Genomic DNA, 22,615 nt, shown 5'->3' on the forward strand with positions numbered 1-22,615 from the left:
CCCTATTTATCCATTCCCATACCACTCATGAGTTTATAGATATCTGTTTTATCCCCTCAATTGACTCTTCTTCAGGAGGAAGCGCCCTAACCTGTTTCTCTCTTGTTTGGTGACCAGAAGGATTATTGCTTGGTTTGCAATAATAAGGAAGCCAATTTTACAGAAGGATGAGGGTAGGGAGGAGGTTATAGGGTGTAATGGGAAGAACTAGGCTTGAAAGAGCAACATCTTACTTGATTTATGGGTCTTGCACTTCTATTTCCTGACCAGACAGTTTTTTTTTCCTGTCATAGATTTAATTTCTTATCCTTGATTGTACCGCCTAGCAAAAGATTCCACAATTGTTTCTTTGTAGATCTACATAGAAAGTTCTCCTGTAATCTAGCTGACTTTGAAGTCAGCTGAGCTGAAACGTTTTCAGGGGTGCCTTGCACTAGTAACGCAACATTGTTCACCCTCAGAAGGCGGGTGTAATTGTTTACCAAAGTTTTTATTCTAGGGCTTGGCTCTGGTTGTCCTCTGGTCCCTCTCGGACCATTCCCATTGCCTGTTGAGGGATTGTGTCACACACACACACACACACACAACAGGCCCAGCTAGGGCTGGAAACCCGTGCAGCATGCTGAGGCCTTCATTTTGTAGAAACTTCCTGAGAAGAGAAGCTCTTTTCCTCCTTTATGGCCCCTGTAGTGCTGTGTATTACGGGTGATACTGCACTGGCTGAGTTGTAAAGGACCGTTTCAAGAGAATTCTGACCACCTGCCATCTCACTTCTTTAATTTTAATAGAATGTTTTCTGTGAAGAATATTGTGGGGTGGGGGGGGGGGGAAGCCAAAAATCAGTACACACTTTTTGTTTTTGTGTTTTTTTAATTTCTTGCTATGATATGCCCATGTTTATAGCTTTATTTGAGTATCGATAACGTGACAGATGCTGTGATAAAGTACTGTGTAAACAGATTGCAGAACCAGTGGAAAAGTCAGTTGGAGCCTTTAGTACCGTGCTTTACTCTGTTCTCAGACATACTTTCATAAACCTGCAAAGAGCCACGTTTGATCTTCCAGCCAAACCTGGAGCAGAGAGGGTCACTTTATCACTTGGGCTTATCTGAGAGATTGGCGATCCCATTATTGACTGTATATAAAAACAGACTCCATTTCTGTCACTATCCAAGTTATTCTGCTGTTTGCTTATAACCCTGCTTTGAATGTTCCCTATAATCTTTTTTTCCTAGTGTGCAAATAACCCATTAGCCTGAGCAGCGTCAAAAAGCTGTTTCCTAGCATGTAGCTAGATGGATTCAGGGCCAATGGGTTATATGCTTCCCTGCTAGCAGATTGAGACTGAGTCAAGTTTCAATGCTGATGTCACCTTAGATACACCCCTGCAGTGACCTCAGCTCTTCAGTATCTCTGTCTCCTAGCAGATGTGGACGTGCTTTTCTTATCTGGATCGCCGTACTCTTTAGAAGAAGACATTTTTACTTTTGAATTGGAGAAAGATTGAGCCCCGCTCTCCTGCGGTGATACCTAAAAGCTCCCTCCCCCAGTTGAGAATTCCTGAGGCATTTTCTGAGATCCCTCAGAGGTGTGCCTTGGTCCGGTAGCCGGTTCCTGGTGTGGACTTTGCTGTTGAAGCAGCTGAAAGGCAGCGGGTGCAAGAAGCAGAGTGAGGCAGTGACAGCCAAAGCCCTCTTCCCCCCGCAGCCGGAGATGGTCTCTGTACTCAGCTGGTAAGTGCTGAGCCCAGGTAAGTAAAGAGAGAAGAGTATTCCTTCTGATTCAGAGACATTGGAGGGGCTTTGGTAAGTCCTCCTCCAGTCTCCGTGCTCGGAGTGCTGTACAAACTGTTACTGATCCCATTGGGGTAAGGGGAAATGGGCTTCCGAACGGGTTGAGCTAGGCTCCGCTTCAGGCTCTGTGGGCACATTGCATGCTAGGCTACAGCAGCACCATCTTGCGCGCAGCTGTGTGCGTCTCCATTGCCCACCATAGAGCGTCAGTATGTGCAGCGCGTGCCAGCTCTGCGCACGCTCTGTGCACATAGCAACACTCATACTTTTGCTCCATTGTGCTCATCCGTACGCACACTCCTCAGGTGCAGAATTTAGGTAAAGGGCGCACAAGGCACCTCACCATGATTGCAGAGGTGCTCAAAATCTGCATGCACACAATTTCAAGCGCTAGCCAGCTGAGCACGCAGTTACCATACCTAATAGCTCTGGCAGCACGGAAACATAAGCACCGTTCCCTCTGGTTAGACTGAATAGCCATATTGGGGCTATTCAGTCTAACCTTGATTCTTACCTATGTCAGCACTGTGAGGAGGCCCGGGGAGAGTTGGCCTTCCAGAACTTTTCTAAGACCTGCTCCTCCCATTCAGAGAGTGGGTCAGTCACTAACTTAACTGGTAGCACCCCGAATCTGAGTAATCCCAGGTCTGGGTCTGCCATGGGAAAGGAAATTCAGCAGCACCTACCGCAGCTTTTGTAGCTTTTGTACATCCCATTAGTCCAGAGTCCATCTGGCTACATGCTAGGAAATGGAGAAATTTACCTGATAATTTTGTTTTCCTAAGTGTAGACAGGACTGTGCCAAGGAATCGCCCACGAGGTGAATCTCAATTCCAAGAGGTTATGGGTAAGCCGTCGCCCAATCCCTAGATCAGGGCATCTATAATCTTGCTGGGATTCAGCATTTGGTTGAGTACAGTTATGGTTAACTGTTTTTAATCAAGTTTTTTAATAGTATGTCCACAATGGCTTTTGAAGAGAATACTGAAGAGCTGAGGCCACTGCAGGGGTGTATCTAAGATGACGTCAGCTTTGAAACCAGACTCAGTTTCCATCTGCTAGCAGGGGAGCATATAACCCATTTGTCCTGACTCCATCTGTCTACACTAAGGAAAACAAAATTATCAGGTAAGCAATTTCTCCATTGTGCAAGATGCACAAAGAAATGTTCTCATGAGGTACTCTACAATGTTGAAGTGTTTTTAATTACACTAGGCCTAATTTAATAAATTTCAGACAGTTTTACCAAATTTTTATTTGCCACGTTGCAGTTCACATTTTCAACTGAGTCGACTTCAACAGTTTTATCAATGTCACTGAACATCACAAATTTTCAAATATCTATCAACTGCAATTTAAATACCACTTCGACTCTTGTAAATAGTAATTGTTTAATCATTTCTGGCATCTGTCTTTCAGTGACAGCCATGGTTTATACAGTACACAGTCAAGATTGATTGGTTGTCTGTCACTTTGATATGACTTTATCCTCACAAACATGTCAAACATGTCAAACGAGCAGGTCCCCCACTATGGAACTCAATACCCTTAGAATTACGACAGGAACCATGTCTTCCAACCTTCAGAAAGAGACTTAAGACATGGCTGTTCATGAAAGCCTTTCCGGACCCTGACTGATGCTCGACTGCCAAATACAGCAAGACTGATTATCACCCAATAAACTGATACAGACTTACCAACCACTGCACGTTCTACTTCTTGTTAAACTTCTTGTTAAACTTCTATCATCCTCTTCTTCTACTCCCAGTTAGAACCATCCTTGTTTTATTGTAACTGCTTTTTCTGCGCACTTGTTATAATTTGTTATATTTTGTAAATGTATACTCATGTTATAGTTAAGTACGTTTATAATTTATTGATCACCCCTTGTTTTATGTAAACCGACATGATACGAACTCCGTGAATGCCGGTATAGAAAAAACTCAAATAAATAAATAAATAAAATAAATGTAATTCTTCCAGCCAATTTTGAGACTGTTTTTTATAGTGGTGTTCAGGCTGAATCTGCATTCACATTCTGCGGTTGTTGCAAAAAATATGGCACATATATCCAACAGATGTGCAAGGTCACCAAATTATTCCTTATTTAATACAAATTAAATCATCTTCATCAAACCACATTTCATCTTTTCTGTAATCACAAATCTGACGTCACTGTATTCATGCATAATTTTCTATTTAACATCAGTTATTCAAGAATGCTGCATATCTGGAAATCAGTACTGCAAGCTCTTGACCAAAGTTGATTAACACTGACATCTGAAAGACTCCCCATTGCATCAACTCGCTCTCAGGGAAACAAGCTTCTAGATGCAAACATAAGACGTTCGATGAATCTTAGGATGGAACTAATGTAGATCATCTTGTCATTGGTGATCATCTTAGCAACCTCTTCATTCCAGTGCAGATTTCTACCAAGGTACTGGGCATGGAACTTAGTGATCTTTGCTCTTACAACCATCGAGGCATTTCAGTTTGTAAGATTTCTTCCTTGCAGTAACATGCATAATTCAGCCAATTCACCAACAACTTCATCAGAAACAAGCAATGAAGTTCAAAACAGCAAGTCTCTCTTAATTCTTTCATACAGTATTTGACTAGATCATTAACCCGATGTACCTGCTCCTGACAATATTCATCCAAAACTTTTGTTTCTCATCAGTGCTTGTAAAACAGTGTTGTAACAGCCACCTTCATTCAAAGGTCTAAAACAGAGCTTTCCAAACTTTTCATGTTGGTGACACACTTTTTAGTCAAACATAATTTCGGGACACAGTAATTCAGTCTACTAGCAAACCAGAGGTTAAAGGTTAAACGAACGAAATGTATTTCGACTATGTATGTTTCCTTAAATATATACATAATAAAATGTTTCACGACACAACCTATCTTGTGAAAACCTTTCATTTATATTAAAAATATATAATATTCCAAGATTAATGTTATTGTTATAATTTATGAATAACAATAATAAAACAAAGTTATTGTGTTATTCAATTTACCTCTTTAATGAGATATATGAGCTTGATGGGATGAACACAACTTTTGAATATTTGGTGTTAATAAAGTCCAAAGGGTCTTCTGCGTAATTTTAAAAAGCTGGCCAGTTTCACACTGTAAAATTGATAGCCTCATTCAACTAATTATATATGGCTATGAGAGAGTGAAGTCTGGAATTTATAGTAAGGGACAGAATGTCAATATAAATCCTGCACCTCCAGTTCTGTAACTCTGTGCATCCACTGAAATTCCCCCAAACAATGGAGCTTGAATGTTTCCCTTACAGCTCATCATACTGAAAGATATTTTCAAATTCTGGTGTCACCTCACAGTAACAGCAGCACAAACACCTTCCACTGCCAGGCACATTGTGAACTAAAATAAAACCTCGTAAAAAAGACACTCAAAATCTATACTGCAATCCCATTGTAACATAACAGTAATAACACCAAGGACTCAAACAACAATAACCCTACCTGTGAAAAAGCAAGGGTAAATATTACACTGGGTCCTAGAATACCAATACACCACCTACTGAGGAAACAAAACAAACCAGATTGCTATAGATCCCTATGCTAGCAGAATCTCTCATAATGGTCACACACACAGAGCAGAGACAGACCCTCACCAAATACAGAATACAAAATAAAGGAGCACAAATTAGACAAAAACTGAAATGGAAACTCCAAGAAGCCAGACTCTGTGTATTAACAATGGAAAAATAGAACCACCATTCCTCATAAAACAAAATCAAGAAACAAAGCATCAGTTATAATAGTAAAACCATACTAATAAAAGAATATTTTAAAACTACTGATAAATAGAATTTCTAATTAAAATCATACATTTTTTACAATTTCCCAAACACCAATAAAATATTTCAAAACAGCACATATATCAAATAACACCCAATAATTAAAACTAATAAGGATTTTAAAAAGCCCCTGCTGTCCATACGTGGGAGCTCTTGATTTCCAGTCACCCTGATATTGTCCAGGATTAGGAGGTTATCCTCTCTCACACAGACTCACATGTCCATTCTCTCTCACACATACACTGTCACATACATACACATTCATGCTTTTATACCCACCATAACCTCTCGCGCTCTAAGACACTCTCTCCCCCTCCACACACACCCCCCCCCACACAAACTCTTACTCCCCTGGATTTTCTCATACACACTCCCTCTGGCTCCCTCACGTACACACAAACACACACACCCAGGCAAGCTTCCAGTCATTCTCACACACTGAAACTGACCCCCAGGCAGGCTCCCATTCATTTTCACACCACTCCCTCACCATCCCCCAGGCATGCACACATTCATTCTCACACACACAGACCCCCAGGCAGGCACCAATTCATTCTCACACACACACTGGCGGGCACCTATTCTCACAAATACAAACCCAGGAAGACACCCATACATTCTCATACACAGACACACCCTCAGGCAGGCACCCATGCATTCACACACATACACCCCTAGGCAGACTCCCATTCATACACATGCACACTAAAGGCAGACCCCCTCTCTTTCTTTTGCCAGCAACCTCAGAGCCCCTCTCATTCCTCTGCTGCCACTGTCACTGATGCCGCATGGCTATTGGGGAGGCGCTGATTGCTGCTATTGGCACTGAAGCCCATTCTGCTGCCTCCTCTGTGCAGGCCCCGTGGGTTTCCACTTCCTCCATGTTGATCTCGTACATTGTGAGATCCGCATAGAGAAAGTGCTACTCTTGCACATTACCAAAGATTACATGTGCCAATCAGTAAAAAGTAATTTATTTCTTTTTTTTTTTTACCTTTGCTGTCTGAACTTAGTTTTCTAATCGGTTGGTCACAGGCTTTTTTGTTCCACCTCCCCTTTCTTATTTTTTTGCCAATTCCTTTCATATTGTCTTTTTTTCTATTTCTTTTCTCTCCATCTGTCTTCTTCCCTCAAACATTGTCAGGTTCTCATTCTCATATGCTTTCTCTCTCTCGCTCTCGCTCTCTCATATGCGCTCTCTCTCTCTCTCTCTCTCTCTCTCTCTCTCTCTCTCTCATATGCTCTCTCTCTCTCTTGCAAATGCTGTCTGACTCTCACACACCCAGGCTCTCTTTCACTCCCTCATGCTGTCTTGCTCAAGCACAGGCTCTCACTATCACATGCTGTCTCTGCAAACATTCAGGTCCTCACTCCCACACCCAATCTCTCAACGCACCTCATACATGCACACACTCTACGGGCCCTCAGCCTCTCTCTTACTTCTGGGCCTCCTCTTCACGGGTCGCTGCAGGACGGGCTCTGCAGCGGCCCTGATCTTTTCGGACCGATCCGCGGTGGGGGCCTTCTCCTCTTCTCACACGCTGTAACGACGCTGCTCCTCTTCTGCACGCGGCTGATGCTCCTCCCCCTTTCTGCCCGTGCGGCTCCGGCAACATTTTCCTTCCGGGGCCGCGTGGGCAGGAAGGAGGCGGAGCATCTGCACGTTTCGACGTGACCTTGTTCTTCAGGCCGTGGTGAGGTGAGCTCCACCACGGCCATGCCGATCTTCCTGCTGTGTGTCCGCGGCACACAGCACAGCGATTCTTTACTGCTCAGCCGCCAGTGGGATGAGGTCCACCGGCGGCCGCATTGGCTCCCACTTGCCCAGGGGTCAGGAACCTTTTTGGCTGAGAGAGCCATAAACGCCACATATTTTAAAATGTAATTCCATGAGAGCCATACAATATGTTTAAAACTAAATACAAGTAAATGTGTGCATTTTATGTAAGATCACACTTTTAAAGTACAATAAGTCTCTGAAAATATTACACCAGGCCTTAAGACACCAACACATCTCCTATTAGGAAAACGGACCAAGTCAGGCTGCTATAGAGTCCTACACAGAAACTACACGCCAGCAGAAAACCTCACCTGAATCATAGAATAAAGAGACCAAAATCATAGAATAAAGAGACCAAAACGCATAACAAGAAGCATGCAGAAAAAACTGAATTGGAAACTGCAACAAGCCAGAGTCTCTGTATGCAGTGTAACAAAGGAAAAAAGAAACATCACCCATCCTTATAAAACAAATCAAGAAATATAAAATCATCAGCAGTAAAACTGTACTAACAAAAAGAACATATTTCGAAACAGCTGATGAGTGGAATATCCAATAATTAAAAACTCATATAAAACATTTCCAGACACCAACAAAATATTTCAAAATAGCAGACACAAAGACCCAGTAATGAAAAATAATAAGGATACAAACATTTTTTTGCTCTGCATACCTGGGAACGTTTGATATCCAGGTGTCCTGAGATTGTTCTGAATTAGCAGGAGGCGGGGTGGTTTGCTTGGAACTTTCTCCTCTCTCAGTCACATACCAGCGCTCTCTCACACTGGCTCTCAATGACACACCTATACACACATGCTCTCAGTACTCACATATACACATGTTTTTTCTGTCTCACTTATATAGGCTCTTAATTACACATTTACACACATGCTGTCTCTCTTTTCACGCTTACACACACACACAGGCTTTCAATCACACACACACATGCTGTCTTTTTCTCTCACACACAGACTCATTCACATGCTTACAAACATGTCCTCTTTCTCTCATTTACACACAGGCTCTCAATCACATACTCACATGCTCCCTCACCTAAATCAGCTCTCAATCACACAAAGACACACATGCTCTCTCTCTCTCTCATTTAAACACAGGCTCTCAATCACATACTCACATGCTCCATTACCTAAACCAGCTCTCAATCACACACAGACACACATGATCTCTCTCTTACTTATACACACAGGCTCTTAATCATACATACACATGATTTCTCTCACACACAAAGGATTTCAATCATACACACATACTCTTTCACACAAACAGGTTTTCAATCACAAACTTACACATACAGGTTCCCAATGGTAAACTTACATTCATGCTCTCTCTTTCTCACAGGCAGGCTCTCAATCACAGACATACTCTCTTTCACATATACAGGATCTCAATCATTCACATACATGCAATCTCTCACACACACACACAAACACACGCACACACACACAGCACGGCTCGGAGGAAAATGAAGAGGTTAGCGTTGGGAGGAGGCTGCTGCTCCGCGAGTTCCCGCGGTGGGGGTGGGCGTGAGAGAGAGTGAATGAGCGAGCAAACATATATGCTTGCTCGCTCATTCACTCTCTCTCTCTCTCCCCCACCCCAGGAACTCGCGGCAGCAGCCTCCTCCCAACGCTAACCTCTTCATTTTCAGCCCTCGCGGAGGCGGAGTCCCATCGGCCGCGGTTGAACCTCTTCATTTTCCTCCGAGCCGCGCTGCAGTCTCCTTTTCTTCGGGCCGATGCCGAGCGCACTAGCGTGGCCTCTTCTTGCCGCACACGCACCCGATACTCTCCACTTCCTCTTCTGGGGGGGGGGGGGGCGGGAAGAAGAGAGCACGCCGGTGCCGCTGACTCCAGCTGTCCTGCCGCGTTCCGCCCGGGCGGAGGAGGACCGGGGAGCAGCTGGGTCATCGGAAAGTGTGGCGATACTTGTCTGCAAGCCAGATGCAGCCCTCAAAAGAGCCATATCTGGCTCGGAGCCATGGGTTCTCGGCCCCTGCACTTGCCGGTGTGTCACGTGCACCGGGCTTGCGCGACACACCGGCACACCTCAGGCGACACAGTAAAGTGTCGCGACACACTTTGGAAAGCTCTGGTCTAAAAGGTTACAGACTCACGTTCCAACACTTCAGCTAATTCAGTAAACTCTGCTTTCCTTACAGATAACCTACTGAACAATGTGTAAACTGTTATAATGAATGTTTCAATGTCTGCCATTAAAGATATGTATTTGCAAGCATGTTCTATACCTACATCTTCCTGATGAGCGATGTAGTGTGGTTCTAGCAGATGTAGAATACTATGACAAATTGCAGCAACACCGTTGTTCTTGCCTAGCATAACTGATGCACCATCTGACGCAAAAATAATCATTTTTTGCTTGTTCAATGTGTTCCCTTCATAAAATGCAGTTATTGCTGCTTCTGCTGCTATGGAACTACTATCAAGTAGTCAAAAATATAATTTCTTAGCATTTAGATAGGTGGATCCAGAACAAGTAGGTTATGCATGTCTACCAGCAGATGGAGACAGAGAGCAAAACTGACATCACGGTGTATATGTACTTCTGCAGTGACATCAGCCTGCCAGTATTCTCCAATTCTAGCACATGGTAGATGTGTATCTCCCTACTGGGGGATTGCTTAAAGCTTTTAGAAGGAGAAAAGAGAAAATTTAAGTTGCCCCGCTCTCTTGTGGTCATACCATATGATCCCTTCCTCAGGAAGCCCATGTGGTCCGGTTGGCAAACTTGCAGTTCAGCAGCCAATTGCAGGGTTGAGCAGTTTGAATAAAGTTTGACAGTGTAACGACTGGCTTACATCAATCGGCAGGGAGGAACCAAGAGCCAGCAAGTTTCGCAGGAAATAGCCCAGCTTATGGAATGGGTGGAAGTACATTTTCAAGAGATCTCAGCCTCACACATTGCAGGAAAAGACAGTGTAAGAGCAGACTTTCTCAGCAGACAGTCTGGATCCAGGAGAATGGGAGTTGTCAAATGAGGCATTTCAGCTGATAGCGGATTGCTGGGGCCTTCCATTTCTGGACCTACTAACGACTTTTCACATTGCAAAGGTTTCTCGTTTCTTCAGTTGTAGGAGAGATCCAAAGTCCTTGGGAATCAATGCCCTTATGCTGGAGTGGCCGAAGGGTGAACTGCTGTATGCTTTCCTTCCGTGGCCCATGTAGGGCAGAGTGATCCAGAAGATTGAGAGTCACGGGGGGGGATGGTGCTTCTGGTGGCACCAGATTGGCCCAGGAGACCATAGTATGCAAATCTACGAAGGCTTCTGGTATGCTTCCCCCTCTGGCTTCCGGAACACAGGGATCTGCTATGGCAGGGCACTTTTTTTTTCTTCACAAAAATCCAGCTCAATTATATCTTACGGTATGGCCCTTGAGAGGTCTTGCTTGCTAAAGCATGGATATTCTACAATGGTGATCACCACATTTGCTGCGAGCGAGGAAGTTTTCCACTTCCTTGGCTTACATGCGGGTTTGACAAGGGTTTGAGGCTTGGTGTGAATATCGAGGGATTGTTCCTCATTCGGTTAAGATCCCACTCATTTTGGACTTTTTGTGCTATTAGATTAAGGGGGTTGACTCTTAATTCCTTAAAGGTTTAAGTAGCAGCTCTTACCTGTTTCAGGGGTCAGGTGAACGGTGGGCCCTTGTCTGCTCAACCAGATGTGGCCCGTTTCTTGAAAGGAGTGAAACATCTTTGTCCTCCCTTGTGGATACTGGTACCCTTGTGGAGTCTTAATCTGATTTTTAGATTTTAGTGGGCCCTGCGTTTCGACCGATGCATAACCTTTCCTTGCAGTTACTGACCTTAAACGGTATTTCTTGTGACAATTTTGTCAGGAGACTTTCCTTCTGGTGACTCTGGGGTCAATACAGCTGCATACTGTTCCTTCCTTCCTTTTTTGCCAAAAGTGGTTAGATTTTCACTTGAATCTATTTCCCTGCCATCTCCCGACAGGGAAAGAGATGTGGAGGAATATTGCCTGTTGCAGACCTTGGATCTAGAGACATATCGTGAGGTATCTGGAGGTTTCTATACCTCTCAGGAAGACGAACCTCCTGTTTGTGCTCCATGGTGGAAATAAACGGGGTGAGCTGGCTTTACAGGCTACCATAACTCACTGGGTTAAGGAGGGAGTCAGTCTCGTTTGTGGATGCTGAGCAGCTGTTGCCTAGACAGGTTAGGGTGCATTCCACTAGAGCTCAGGCAGTGTCATGGGCAGAGGATAGATTGTTGTCTTTCATCAACATTTGCTGACCTGTCCTCCTTACACACCTTTTCCAGGTATATTTGTCTGGATGTGCAAGGCCCAGGAGGACACAGCCTTTGCACATATGGTTGTGAATGGACCGCAGGCAGCCTTATGCCCTGTTTCGGAACAGTTTTGGTACATCCCACTTGCTCTGGATCCACCTATCTAAACTCTTAAGAAATGAAAAATTACTACTACCTGATAACTTCCTTTTCTTTAGTATATGCAGGATCCACCTTCCCACCCTTGGTTGCCGGCGGGTTGGGCAATTGTTCTCCTGTATGACTGCGTGTTCCAAGGGTTATTAGTAAGTGTTATTCCAGTCCCTAGACCAGTGTTAATACGTTCTTTGTCTGAGCTCAGTGTTTTCCTGTTGGCTGAGTGCTGGAATGGTTATCTGTTAATTGAGTTTTTCTAGTTTGTTCACAGTTGGCGGGCTGATGCCGCTGCAGGAGTATATATATATTGTGATGTCAGCTTTGCTCCGTCTCCATCTGCTGGTAGAGGTGCCTAACCCACTTGTTCTGGATCCATCTATCTGTACTAAAGAAAAGGAAATTATCAAGTAAGTAGTAACTTTTCATTTCAGCAAACATGGTCTTGTAAATACTGTTGTCATGTGGCCGAAACTTGGCATATAAGACCAGCATTTTTGTAATTGATGTCTGTGCTCTCATCTACTGCTAGTGTATGGAAATTTGCGCTGCGAAATTCGCTCACGATATCTTTCTTAACTACAAATTTTCTATATTCAACAAACTCAAAAACATAATTCTTACTGTGCCAACTGTCAGGGACTGAGAGATACTTCTCTGTGTATATTTTGCACCTTAAGCATAGAAGCATTCATGTTGATAGCCAAGAGAGCATTGTCAATCAAAACTTTTACCTGGTCAGCTTTTGCACTTTTAAGTTGCTGTATTTCTTGTCTAATTTCTCAATCAACTGCACTTTCTGTGAGCATTCACAGCAGACTTCCCGATTGTGTGTGTGTGATTGTGCGTGTGTGCGCCTTCGGCTTGATATGTCATTTAAAATAATCACCTTCAAATCTTCCCATCTTTTGGCAGCAGAGAAATCAGCACCTGCATTCGCTTTCAGACGGATTTCATAAACATCAGTTTCACGATATGTAAAGATTTTACCCAGCTTCATGGTCTGCTCTGACACAGCCTACTAGTCTTGTGTTCATATTCAGTTGTAAATTTTGAACTACATTTTTTCATTGAAAATCCAGACATCGACAGTTCGCCTAAATGACATTTAGACATAATGCCATTATCTGAAAAGAAATAAATCTAAATGCCACAAATATAAAACAGACCCTCACTAAATATAGAATAAGGGATCATAAAGTAAAAATAGAAATGTGCAGATAAAAACTGAACTTAAAACCACAAGAAGCCAGACTCTGACTATGCAGTGCAGCAATGGAAAAACACCACCATCGTTCCTCATAAATCAAACAATAAAATCATATTAAATATATATTTCAATAAATCTGAACAGAATATCCAATAATTAAAAATATGCAGTTTTGTGGTGTTTTTTTTTTAAAGCACCGAAACACCAATAGCGTATCTTAAAGACACATTAAACAGCAACCAACAATTAAAATTAATAAGGATTAAACAATCCCCTGCTCTCCATACCTGGAAACGTTTGATTCCAGTTACCTAGATTATCTTGATTAGTCAGGGGTGGGGGATGCACACAGACTTTCTCCTCCCGACTGCTACAGATCCCTACACAGAAACGTCATGCTAGCAGAAGCAGATTACCTAATATTGATTACACATGTAAACCATATAATAAAGCCTACCAAATGCTAAGTGACCACATATTAGAAATATGCTGAACTGCAAAGCATAAAAAGCCAGAACCTGCCTACAGTGTAAAACTGGAGAAAAACGCCTTTCCTCTTACAGTGCGTAAAATACAAAGATGTTGGAGGTTAACGTTTTTTCCAAACTGATATTAAAAAAAAAAAACACCTTCTCACAAAAGAATGAGGAAAAACTCCTAGGAGAACAAAACATTCACTTATATGGCCTTCCTCACCCAAAGGAGATCCAAAGCAGTACAACAAAAATATAAATAAAATAAGCATAAAGTATCTAAAAATACATTAGCAAAGATAAACATACTGTCTTTATTTCTAAAGTGCTGCACATCCAGCTCTACTACATAAAGATTGAAGAAACAGTAATTTTTAGAAACTTTGGCAACCACTGGCCCTCTAGGTGTCTATCAACTCCCCTCCTCCCATGAGAGAGAACATTCCTAGTGGGAGGATGAGGGTAGACTGTAAAGACTGCTTGGGGACAAGGGAGAAAACTCATCCCCTACACCAGTGTTTCCCAACCCTCTCCTGGAGGCACTCCTAACCAGTCAAGTTTTCAGGATTGACGAAATGACTGCATGAGACAAATGCGCATATACTGTAGACCCAGTGCATGCAAATCGATGTAATACATAGTTGTGGCAATCCTGAAACCCCGAATGGCTAAGTGTGCCTCCAGGAGAGGGTTGGGAAACACTGCCCTACATCTTCGACCTGTCCCAAACAGCCTCGCACACATCCTCCCCTCCGTCTCCAAGCCTGGCTCCAGTCCCTCTCATACTCATTCCCCCCCATTCATTCCCACATCCCCTCCCTCCTCCAAGCTTGGCTCAGGCTTCCTTACAGTTCACACTCTTACCCGCCCCCACCCTGCACTTATTCCCTCTCCCCTCCCAGCTCTGGCCTTCACACTCATTTCCCCTGCCTGACTGGCTCCAGTCCAGCTACCTCTGCTCTTTGAGTATCTCCTCCCCCCCCACCTCATCTTCAGCCCTGCTGCTCTGAATAAGCCGGGCTTTCTCTTCTCTCTGCGCTGCGCAACCTGACGCAGCCACTTGTGCTCCTGTGACCTGTTGCTGCCCACGTGCTTCTCAGCTATGCTGCGGGTGGGCCTGCGGCTGAACTAAAGTGAGAGAGTACCAAGAGAGACAGGCCCAGAGAGTGCCGACGCAGTGGGGAAATAAACTATTCTGATAGCGATGCAAGCAGAGATCCTTAGGTGAGGCTCCTGTGGGGCCTTGTTTTGGTCGCAGCAGCAACTCCACAACCAGTGGACATGTTACTGTGACCTGACTGACCGGCCCTGCGTGGCAGACCAAAACTCCTGTGTGGCAGCTGTTTAAAAAGGTGAGCAGCCGCACAGCTTAAAGGGAACAGTGGAATATTTTGCTTGGAGGTACAGACTTTTTTTTTTTTTTTTTTACTTTATTTATTTTTTTAGACCCGGGCTCAGCAATGCAAACATTTCTGGAGGAGTCCCAGTCGATGAGCCCCGAAGAAAGAGCGAAGTACCTGGAAAAAGATGAGGTATGTCCCCATGTTCTTTGTTAGTTTCATATGGGCAATATTGTTTGTATCAGTCAAGAAGTGGCTACTGCCACCTCTGTTCTATGAAATTCACAAGGAATGCTAAATACAGTGCCTCAAAGTAAAAGCTGCAGGAGACGGGTTTCCCTGAGCAGATATACTTGTATAGCATGAGAAAACAGGTGCTGTGAACAGATTCTCCTTGGTATTTATGAGGCTTAGGAGTTGTGCAGGTTTGAGGCCCAGGATAGCTGAACAGTTGAGTACAGTTGTATGTGCACTAAATTCCCATAATACTTCCTGGAAGATGCTGAAGATGTGATGCATGCACTGCAAAATGAAGGGTAACTCACTCTTGTACCCTAGGTAGCAGGGAAGACCTTTCCTGAAGAGCTGTTGGTATAAACTTGATCTCCAAAAGCAGCCTGAACAAACTTTTTTTATGAGAACAATTTAGTGTGTCCTCATCTCTCTTTGAATCCACCTCTCTTCTCTGTGTACATAAAAGGTGATTGAGTTGTTGGTGTTGCCACGTTTGTCCCGGTGATTATTATAATGTGCAGCCTGAGCAAAATCTGTCCATCCCCCCCAGGTTAAGGCCAGGTCTTCAAGAGCAGGAGTGATGCTGAAATTCAAGATGGCACCGGCAGATCCCACGTGTGGCAAAGGGAAGCCATGGCACACCTGATGCTACTTTGAATTTGGATCTTGGTGAGGCATTATTCCTGCTTCTGAAGGCCTTGTCTTGCCCTGGGGTAAATGGGGAGGGGTTAATTTATCTTTTTTTAAACACAGGTGGGGGAGTTTGAGTATTGTTTGCATGGTAGGAGGGGCCAATAGCTGTATGACATTTTACTCTGTCATTTTTAACAGCCTTTTACACAAGTTACAAAGTAAAAAAGGGGAGCACACTTGAGCTTTTATAAAATTGATTTTATGGCTTTTTTTTTTTTTTTTTAATTTGCTCATGCCAGGCTTCTGCAGGGTATCACCTCGTAAGACAGTGGAGCTGCCATTAGTTCTGTGTGGCAGACTCCCCACAGCAACGGACTGCGGGCAGACCTACTTTTAGGAGACCGTACGAGCACTGAACCAGCATAAAATCAGCTTTTTTATTAAAAAAAAAATAAATAAATAAAACTCTTCTGCCCAAATAAAGGATACAGGTATCCCCTGGGATCTCCCATTCTGTCTTTTGAAGAAAAAGGTGAAGATGAGCAGACTCTGAAAGGGAAGAGTGACTGGGGTAATGCAAGATTCAACACCCTCTCAGCAGTAACACATTTGCCTGCTTCTGATGTGAAACGCAGGTGCTGCTTTTGTGCTTGGCGAGCGGTGTTTTAAAACCTAATTTTTCTTTGGATTTATAAGGGAGCTGCAGTTTTTGCTGTAGGTGGATACAAGATTGTTCCTGATTTATTTTTCTTGCATACCATAAGTAGCTTCCATGGGAGGAATGAATCTGTGGGAACAGATAAGGAGAGGCCAGATCCCACCTCGCACCTACCAGCATTCAGAATTGGAGATGCAGCAAGGCACATTTTATCCCTTTCCCTCACTTCCTAGTTAAAAGGTCCCACTTGTGCTCAGCAAAATCTGTTTTTGCAGTATATATATTTGTTTTTCTTTTACACATGTTTTCTTATTGCAGAGGATTCGTGTCACTCATGAATGCAGCGCTCAAGAAGGCCAGACTGAGGTACTGCTAATCTTCCTTCCTAGTAGAGTTACGTGCAGCTGCTGAGTTTGTCAGATCATGGGTCGGTACTGCCCCAACTCAAGTGAAAAAGATCTAAAGGCTACAGATACAAGGCGAGCTTGTTGCAGGTTTTCTTTTCTGCTTGCTGTGGTCAGTCGTGTTTAATAACTGGAATTCCTTGTTAAGGGGCAAAGTAGCCAGCATGAGATCAGTGGATTTGAAAAATTCATAACCAAGCCACAGTCCTCCAATCAAACTTACATTAATTGATACCACAAGTGCAGTTTTAAGTGTGTGTAAATTTTTGTTTTGCTTGATCAACTGCAATGAGGTAGTCTCTAGAGTTTTCGGACTGGTTCAGCTCTGACACTGATACCTTTGGTAGGTGAAAGGCCCCACTCCCAAATCCACATCGGAGGTCTTTGCTCTTCAGGTGCCTAGGGCTCACAGAGACACTGGGCCATGTCATGGGCCCTGTGGACATAGCCTCCAAGTTACGTGTGTCAAAGAACCAAATCATTTATTGTGTGCATGGGGATATATATTACGTGTCTTTGTGTCCCTCAAGAGGTCGGGTTCCAACATTGTAATCCATAGTTGTAAAAGTGGGTAAAGCCTCTCTGAGCTAAGTTGAAGAGGTACAGAGTCCAGCTCAAGGGAGAGCCATCCCACACGAAAATCCTGACCAGCCATGGCTAAGATCCAAGGGAAATATCGGCTCCTTTTTGGCTGTACCCTGAGGATGGGTTCCTTCTTTGAGAACTTATATAGTACTGAGGAGCGTGGGGGAGACCACCTTTGGGGCACAGTTACCTTATGAGCATTGCAAAACAAGATACTGAAACTCCCTGCCAAAGCCCCTGCATGGAGGTGCTAGTAGTAGGAATATGAGCGGCCATTCCAAAGCCCAAGTTGCAGACACCCTAAAGGCAATGCTGCTGTGAGGAGCAGGGGATGTGAAAAACGCTTCTCTTGCTGTTGGTCTGCTTTTCAGCAAGCAGGGAACCTCCTGCACTTAGGCGGCTTAATGGTCGTGTGATTCATTCAGTGTGCGGCTATAGCAGAAAAAGAAATGGCTCCCACATATGAAAATAACCCCGCTCCTCACAACACCATGCACTGGCTCCTCATACCCACGCTTCAAAATGCCCTTCTCTTGTACCACTGCAGCAGTTTCCCCCAAGTTAGCCCTGAGAAAACCCCACACTTTAGACGTTTTAAAGTTGGCCAGGGTTTCATCGACACCTTTGCAGTATGTGATCTAGAGGTAATGGAAGTCTTGTATCTTAATTTGCAAATATTTTAATGAGTTTTGTTTTTTATTAATGTTGGAAGAGCCTGATACTCAGCCGCTGTCTGGCTGAACAGGTTAGCCGGATAAACTTACCCAGCTAACTTCAAGATATTCAGCTGCACAGCTGTGCCACTGAATATACCCAGATAAAGTTAACCAGATAAGTTTATCTGGCAAGCTTTAGACCTGCTCAATAACCAGATAAGTTTCAGTATCCCTCAGTTTAGCCCGATAAGCCTTAATATCGCTACTTCTCTGGTTGTTAGCCAGGGAAATAGCTCCTCCTTGTTGCATCCCCATCCTACTTGCCCCTTAGCTGAGTCACTACTTAGCCTGATACCTAGATAAGTAGTTTAAGTGGCAACTACTCAGTGTGACCAGATATTCAGCCGCTATCACTTAGCCGGATAAGTTCTAATTTATCTGGCTAAGTGGTGCTGAATATCCAGCCTGAAATGTCTGCCAGCTTCTGGAAAGAAGCACAGGCTTCCTCAGTATATAAACCATGAATCATTTCTATCCCAGATTAGATTATTCCTTCAGTGAAAAAAAAAAACAGCTCTCTAAATAGTCAGGTAAGCACAGATTCTGAGAGAGGATTCCTGTTCAAGCTCACGGCTGAAGCAACTGGCTGCCAAAGTCTAACTAGCCACAAAATTGCTCCATTTCAAGAGCAAACCTCTCTGTTTTTAAATGAGTCAACAGTGGTGTGCTGAGGGGCTAAGGATTAACAGATCTGGAGCTTGCCTGCCTTTGTGGTTGGTTGGGCTCGGCTTGGAGTCATATAATTGCATGCACTGAGGAGCGTGACGCTCAAACACCAGGCTGACTCGGGCACAGCCAGGCTCTCCCTACCCCACCCCACCCTTTATAGTCCAATGTCATGGGCAGCCACGTGACACAGGATTGCTTCCTTCTGCAAACAAAAAGATAAGAGAGAATTCTGCAGTTTGACACCAGAATAAGACACTGAACTGTTTATAGGTGGTAACCTTTTTTTTTTATTGGCTGACCTAGTGAATTGATATGTAGCTTTTCAGCGTTATACTCCCTTCAGCAGTATGGTGCAAAATGGAGCTGTGTGCATGTCCATAAATATGAGCTGAAGATGTATTTGGATAGTAATATGTACATGCAGTGGCTGTTTTTACAGCATTAAAATACAGTCTCTGGTAGGGAGTGTGGGAGTTTGTGAAATTAGATACAGCCATCTTAGTAAGAACATAAGAAATACCATACAGGGTCAGACCAAAGGTTCGTCAAGCCCAGCAGCCTTTCTCTGACAGTGGCCAGTTCAGGTCACAAGTGCCCACTAGGGTCCCAGAGAAGATGCAGTTCTTGCCCATAACTAGGGATAGATAGTGGTTCAAGGACATTTCCCCAGGAACTTGTCTAAACCTTTTTTAATCCCAGTTACGCTAACTACTTTCAACACATCATCTGGCAACAAATTCCATAGTTTGTGTGCTGAAAGATTACTTTCTCCAGTTTTTTTTTTTTTTTTTCAGTGTGCTACCTATTATTTTCATGGCGTGACCCCTAGTTCTAGTACTATTAGAAATGGTAAATAACCGCTGCCTATTTACCCTTCAATCCCCCCTCATGAGTTTATAGACTCCTTTCAGCCATCTCTCCAGGTTGAAGTGCCCTAACCTGTTTAGCCTTTTCTCATAGGGGAGCCGTTGCATCACTTTTATCATTTTGCTCTCCTTTCTCTGTGCCTCTTCTGGCTCTAGTACATCCTTTTTGAGATGGGGTGACCAGAACTTTGCATTTGCACCAGGGAGGCATTCTGATATCTCTTTCATTTCCCATTCCTTTCCTAACATTGTTCTCCCCCCCCCCCCTTTTTTTTTTTTTTTTTTTTTACTGCCAGACCCTTTTCCTGAATAACACTTAATATGGAACCCGGCATTGGGTAGCTATAGTTGGGGATTATTCTTCCCTGTATGCATCACTTTGCACTTGAACATAAGAGATGCCATACTGGGTCAGACCAAGGGTCCATCAAGCCCAGTATTCTGTAAATGTTTGGGTACTTGCCAAGTACCTGGCAAGTACCCAAACATTAGATAAATCACAAGCTACCATTGCTTATTAATTACCGTAATAGTTTATGGATTTGTCCTCTAAGAACTTATCCAAACCTTTTTTTAAACCCAATTACACTAACTGCTGTAACCATATCCTCTGGCAGTGAATTCCAGAGTTTAACCATGCGCTGTGTGAGAGAACTTTCTTTGATTTGTTTTAAATGAGCTATTTGCTAACTTCATGGAGTGCCCCCTGGTCCTTCTATTATCTGAGAGAGTAAATAACTGATCTACATTACATTGTTCAAGTCCTTTCATGATTTTGTAGACTTCTTTCGTATCCCACTCAGTCATCTCGTCTCCAAACTGAACAGCCCTAACTTCTTTAGCCTTTCCTCATAGGGCAGCTGTTCCATTCCCCTTGCATTTTGGTCTCCCTTCTCTGCATTTTCTTCAATGCAGCTATATCCTTTTTGAGATGCGGTGACCAGAACTGCGCGCACAGTATTCAAGGTGCGGTCTCACCATGGCATGATAGAGGCATTATGATATCCTCCATTTTATTTTCTATTCTCTTCTTAGCAATTCCTAATATTGTTTGCTTTTTTGATCGCCACTGCACACTGGGCTGACGAATTCAATGTATTATCCACTATGACGCCTAGATCTCTTTCCTGGATGGTAATTCCTAAGATAGAACCTAACATTGTGTTAACTACAGCAAGGGTTATTTTTCCATATGTGCATCACTTTGCACTTGTCCATGTTAAATTTCATCTGCCATTTGGAAGCCCAATCTTCCAGTCTCACAAGGTCCTCCTGTAATGTATTACAATCCGCTGGAGATTTAACTGCTCTGCATAATTGTCATCCGCAAATCTGATGACCTCACTCGTACCCCCTTCCAGATCATTTATAAATATTTTACAAAGCACCTGTCCAAGTACAGATCCCTGAGGCTTTCCACTGTGAAAACTGGCCATTTAATTCTACTCTCAGTTTCCTGTCTTTTAACCAGTTTGTAGTCCACAAAAGGACATCACCTCCTATCCCAGGGCTTTTTAGTTTTCTTAGAAGCCTTTCATGCAGGACTTTGTCGAACACCTTCTGAAAATCGGTTCACCTTTGTCCACATGTTTGTTCACCCCTTCAAAAAAAAAAAAAATTTGTGAGGCAAGACTTCCCTTGAGTAAATCTATGCTGGCTGTGTCCCATCAAATCATGTCTGTCTAAATGTTTTGTGATTTTATTCTTTATAACTGTTTCCAAGATTTTCCCGGCACTGAAGTTAGTCTCATCGGTCTATAGTTTCCCGGATCACCCCTGAATCCTTTTTTAAATATTGGGGTTACATTAGCTATCCTCCAGTCTTCAGGTACACTGGATGATTTTAATGATAGGTTACAAAGTTTTACTAATAGGTCTGAAATTTCATTTTTTTAGTTCTTTCAGAATCCTGGGGTGTATGCCATTTGGTCCAGATGATTTACTACTCTTAAGTTTGTCAATCAGGCCTACCACATCTTCCAGGTTCACCGTGATTTGATTCAGTTGATCTGCATCATCACCCATGAAAACCTTCTCGAATGGGTATCTCTCCAATATCCTCTTCATTAAACACTGAAGCAAAGAAATTGTTTAATTTTCCCGTGATAGAGAAGACAAGGCTAAGTGCCTCTCTAACCTCTTGATCATCCAATGGTCCAACAGACTCCCTTGCAGGTTTTCTGCTTTGGACATATTTTAAAGGTTTTTTTTATTTTGATTTTTTTGCCTCTATGGCCAACTTCTTTTCAAATTTTCTCTTAGCTTGTCTTATCAATGTCTTGCATTTAACTTGCCAATACTTAGGATAAAGCATATTTTCTTCTGATGGATCCTTCTTCCAATTTTGAATGAAGATCTTTTGGCTAAAATAGCCTCTTTCACCTCACTTTTTAGCCATGCCAGTAATCGTTTTGCCTTCCTTCCATCTTTCTTAATGCGTGAAATACATCTGATCTGTGCTTCTAGGATGGGGTTTTTTTTTAACCATGTCCACACCTGTTGAACACTTTTTACCTTTATAGCTGCATCTTTCAGATTTTTCTAACAATTTTTCTCATTTTATCAAAATTTCCATTTTGAAAGTTTAGCTCTGGAGCCGTGGATTTACTTACTGGCCCCCTTCCAGTCATTAATTTATATTTGATCATATTATGATCACTATTACCAAATGGCCCCACCACCAGTACCTCTCTTGCCAAATCCTCTGCTTCTCAGAATTAGATCTAATTGTCTGTATTAATTTCATCTGCCATTTAGATGCCCCAGTTTCACAAGGACTCTTGCAATTTCTCACAATCGGCTTATGGTTTAACTACTTTGAAGAGTTTTGCCATCTGCAAATCACATCACTCATCACTTACTTTTCCAGATCATTTATAATAAAGAGCATTGGTCTCATTAAAGCGCCCTGGGACATGCTACTATTTACCATTTTCCACTGGGAGAAATTACTTTCTTTTACAAGTTACCAAT

At 43.1% G+C, this 22,615-nt stretch overlaps 1 protein-coding gene across 2 annotated transcripts in view; it reads left to right on the plus strand.

Annotated features, from left to right (window-relative positions):
• Window positions 1–22,615, plus strand: part of UCHL3 (ubiquitin C-terminal hydrolase L3) — a 118,077-nt gene that overhangs the window by 50,335 nt on the left and 45,127 nt on the right. For both annotated transcript variants that reach the window (XM_029603029.1, XM_029603030.1), the window contains 2 exons: window positions 14,984–15,069; window positions 16,721–16,768. In XM_029603029.1, coding sequence (XP_029458889.1) covers window positions 14,984–15,069; window positions 16,721–16,768 — 134 coding nt within the window. The remainder of the gene's footprint in view (window positions 1–14,983; window positions 15,070–16,720; window positions 16,769–22,615) is intronic.

This window comes from Rhinatrema bivittatum, chromosome 5 (genome assembly GCF_901001135.1).
Source record: "Rhinatrema bivittatum chromosome 5, aRhiBiv1.1, whole genome shotgun sequence".
NCBI lineage: Eukaryota > Metazoa > Chordata > Amphibia > Gymnophiona > Rhinatrematidae > Rhinatrema > Rhinatrema bivittatum.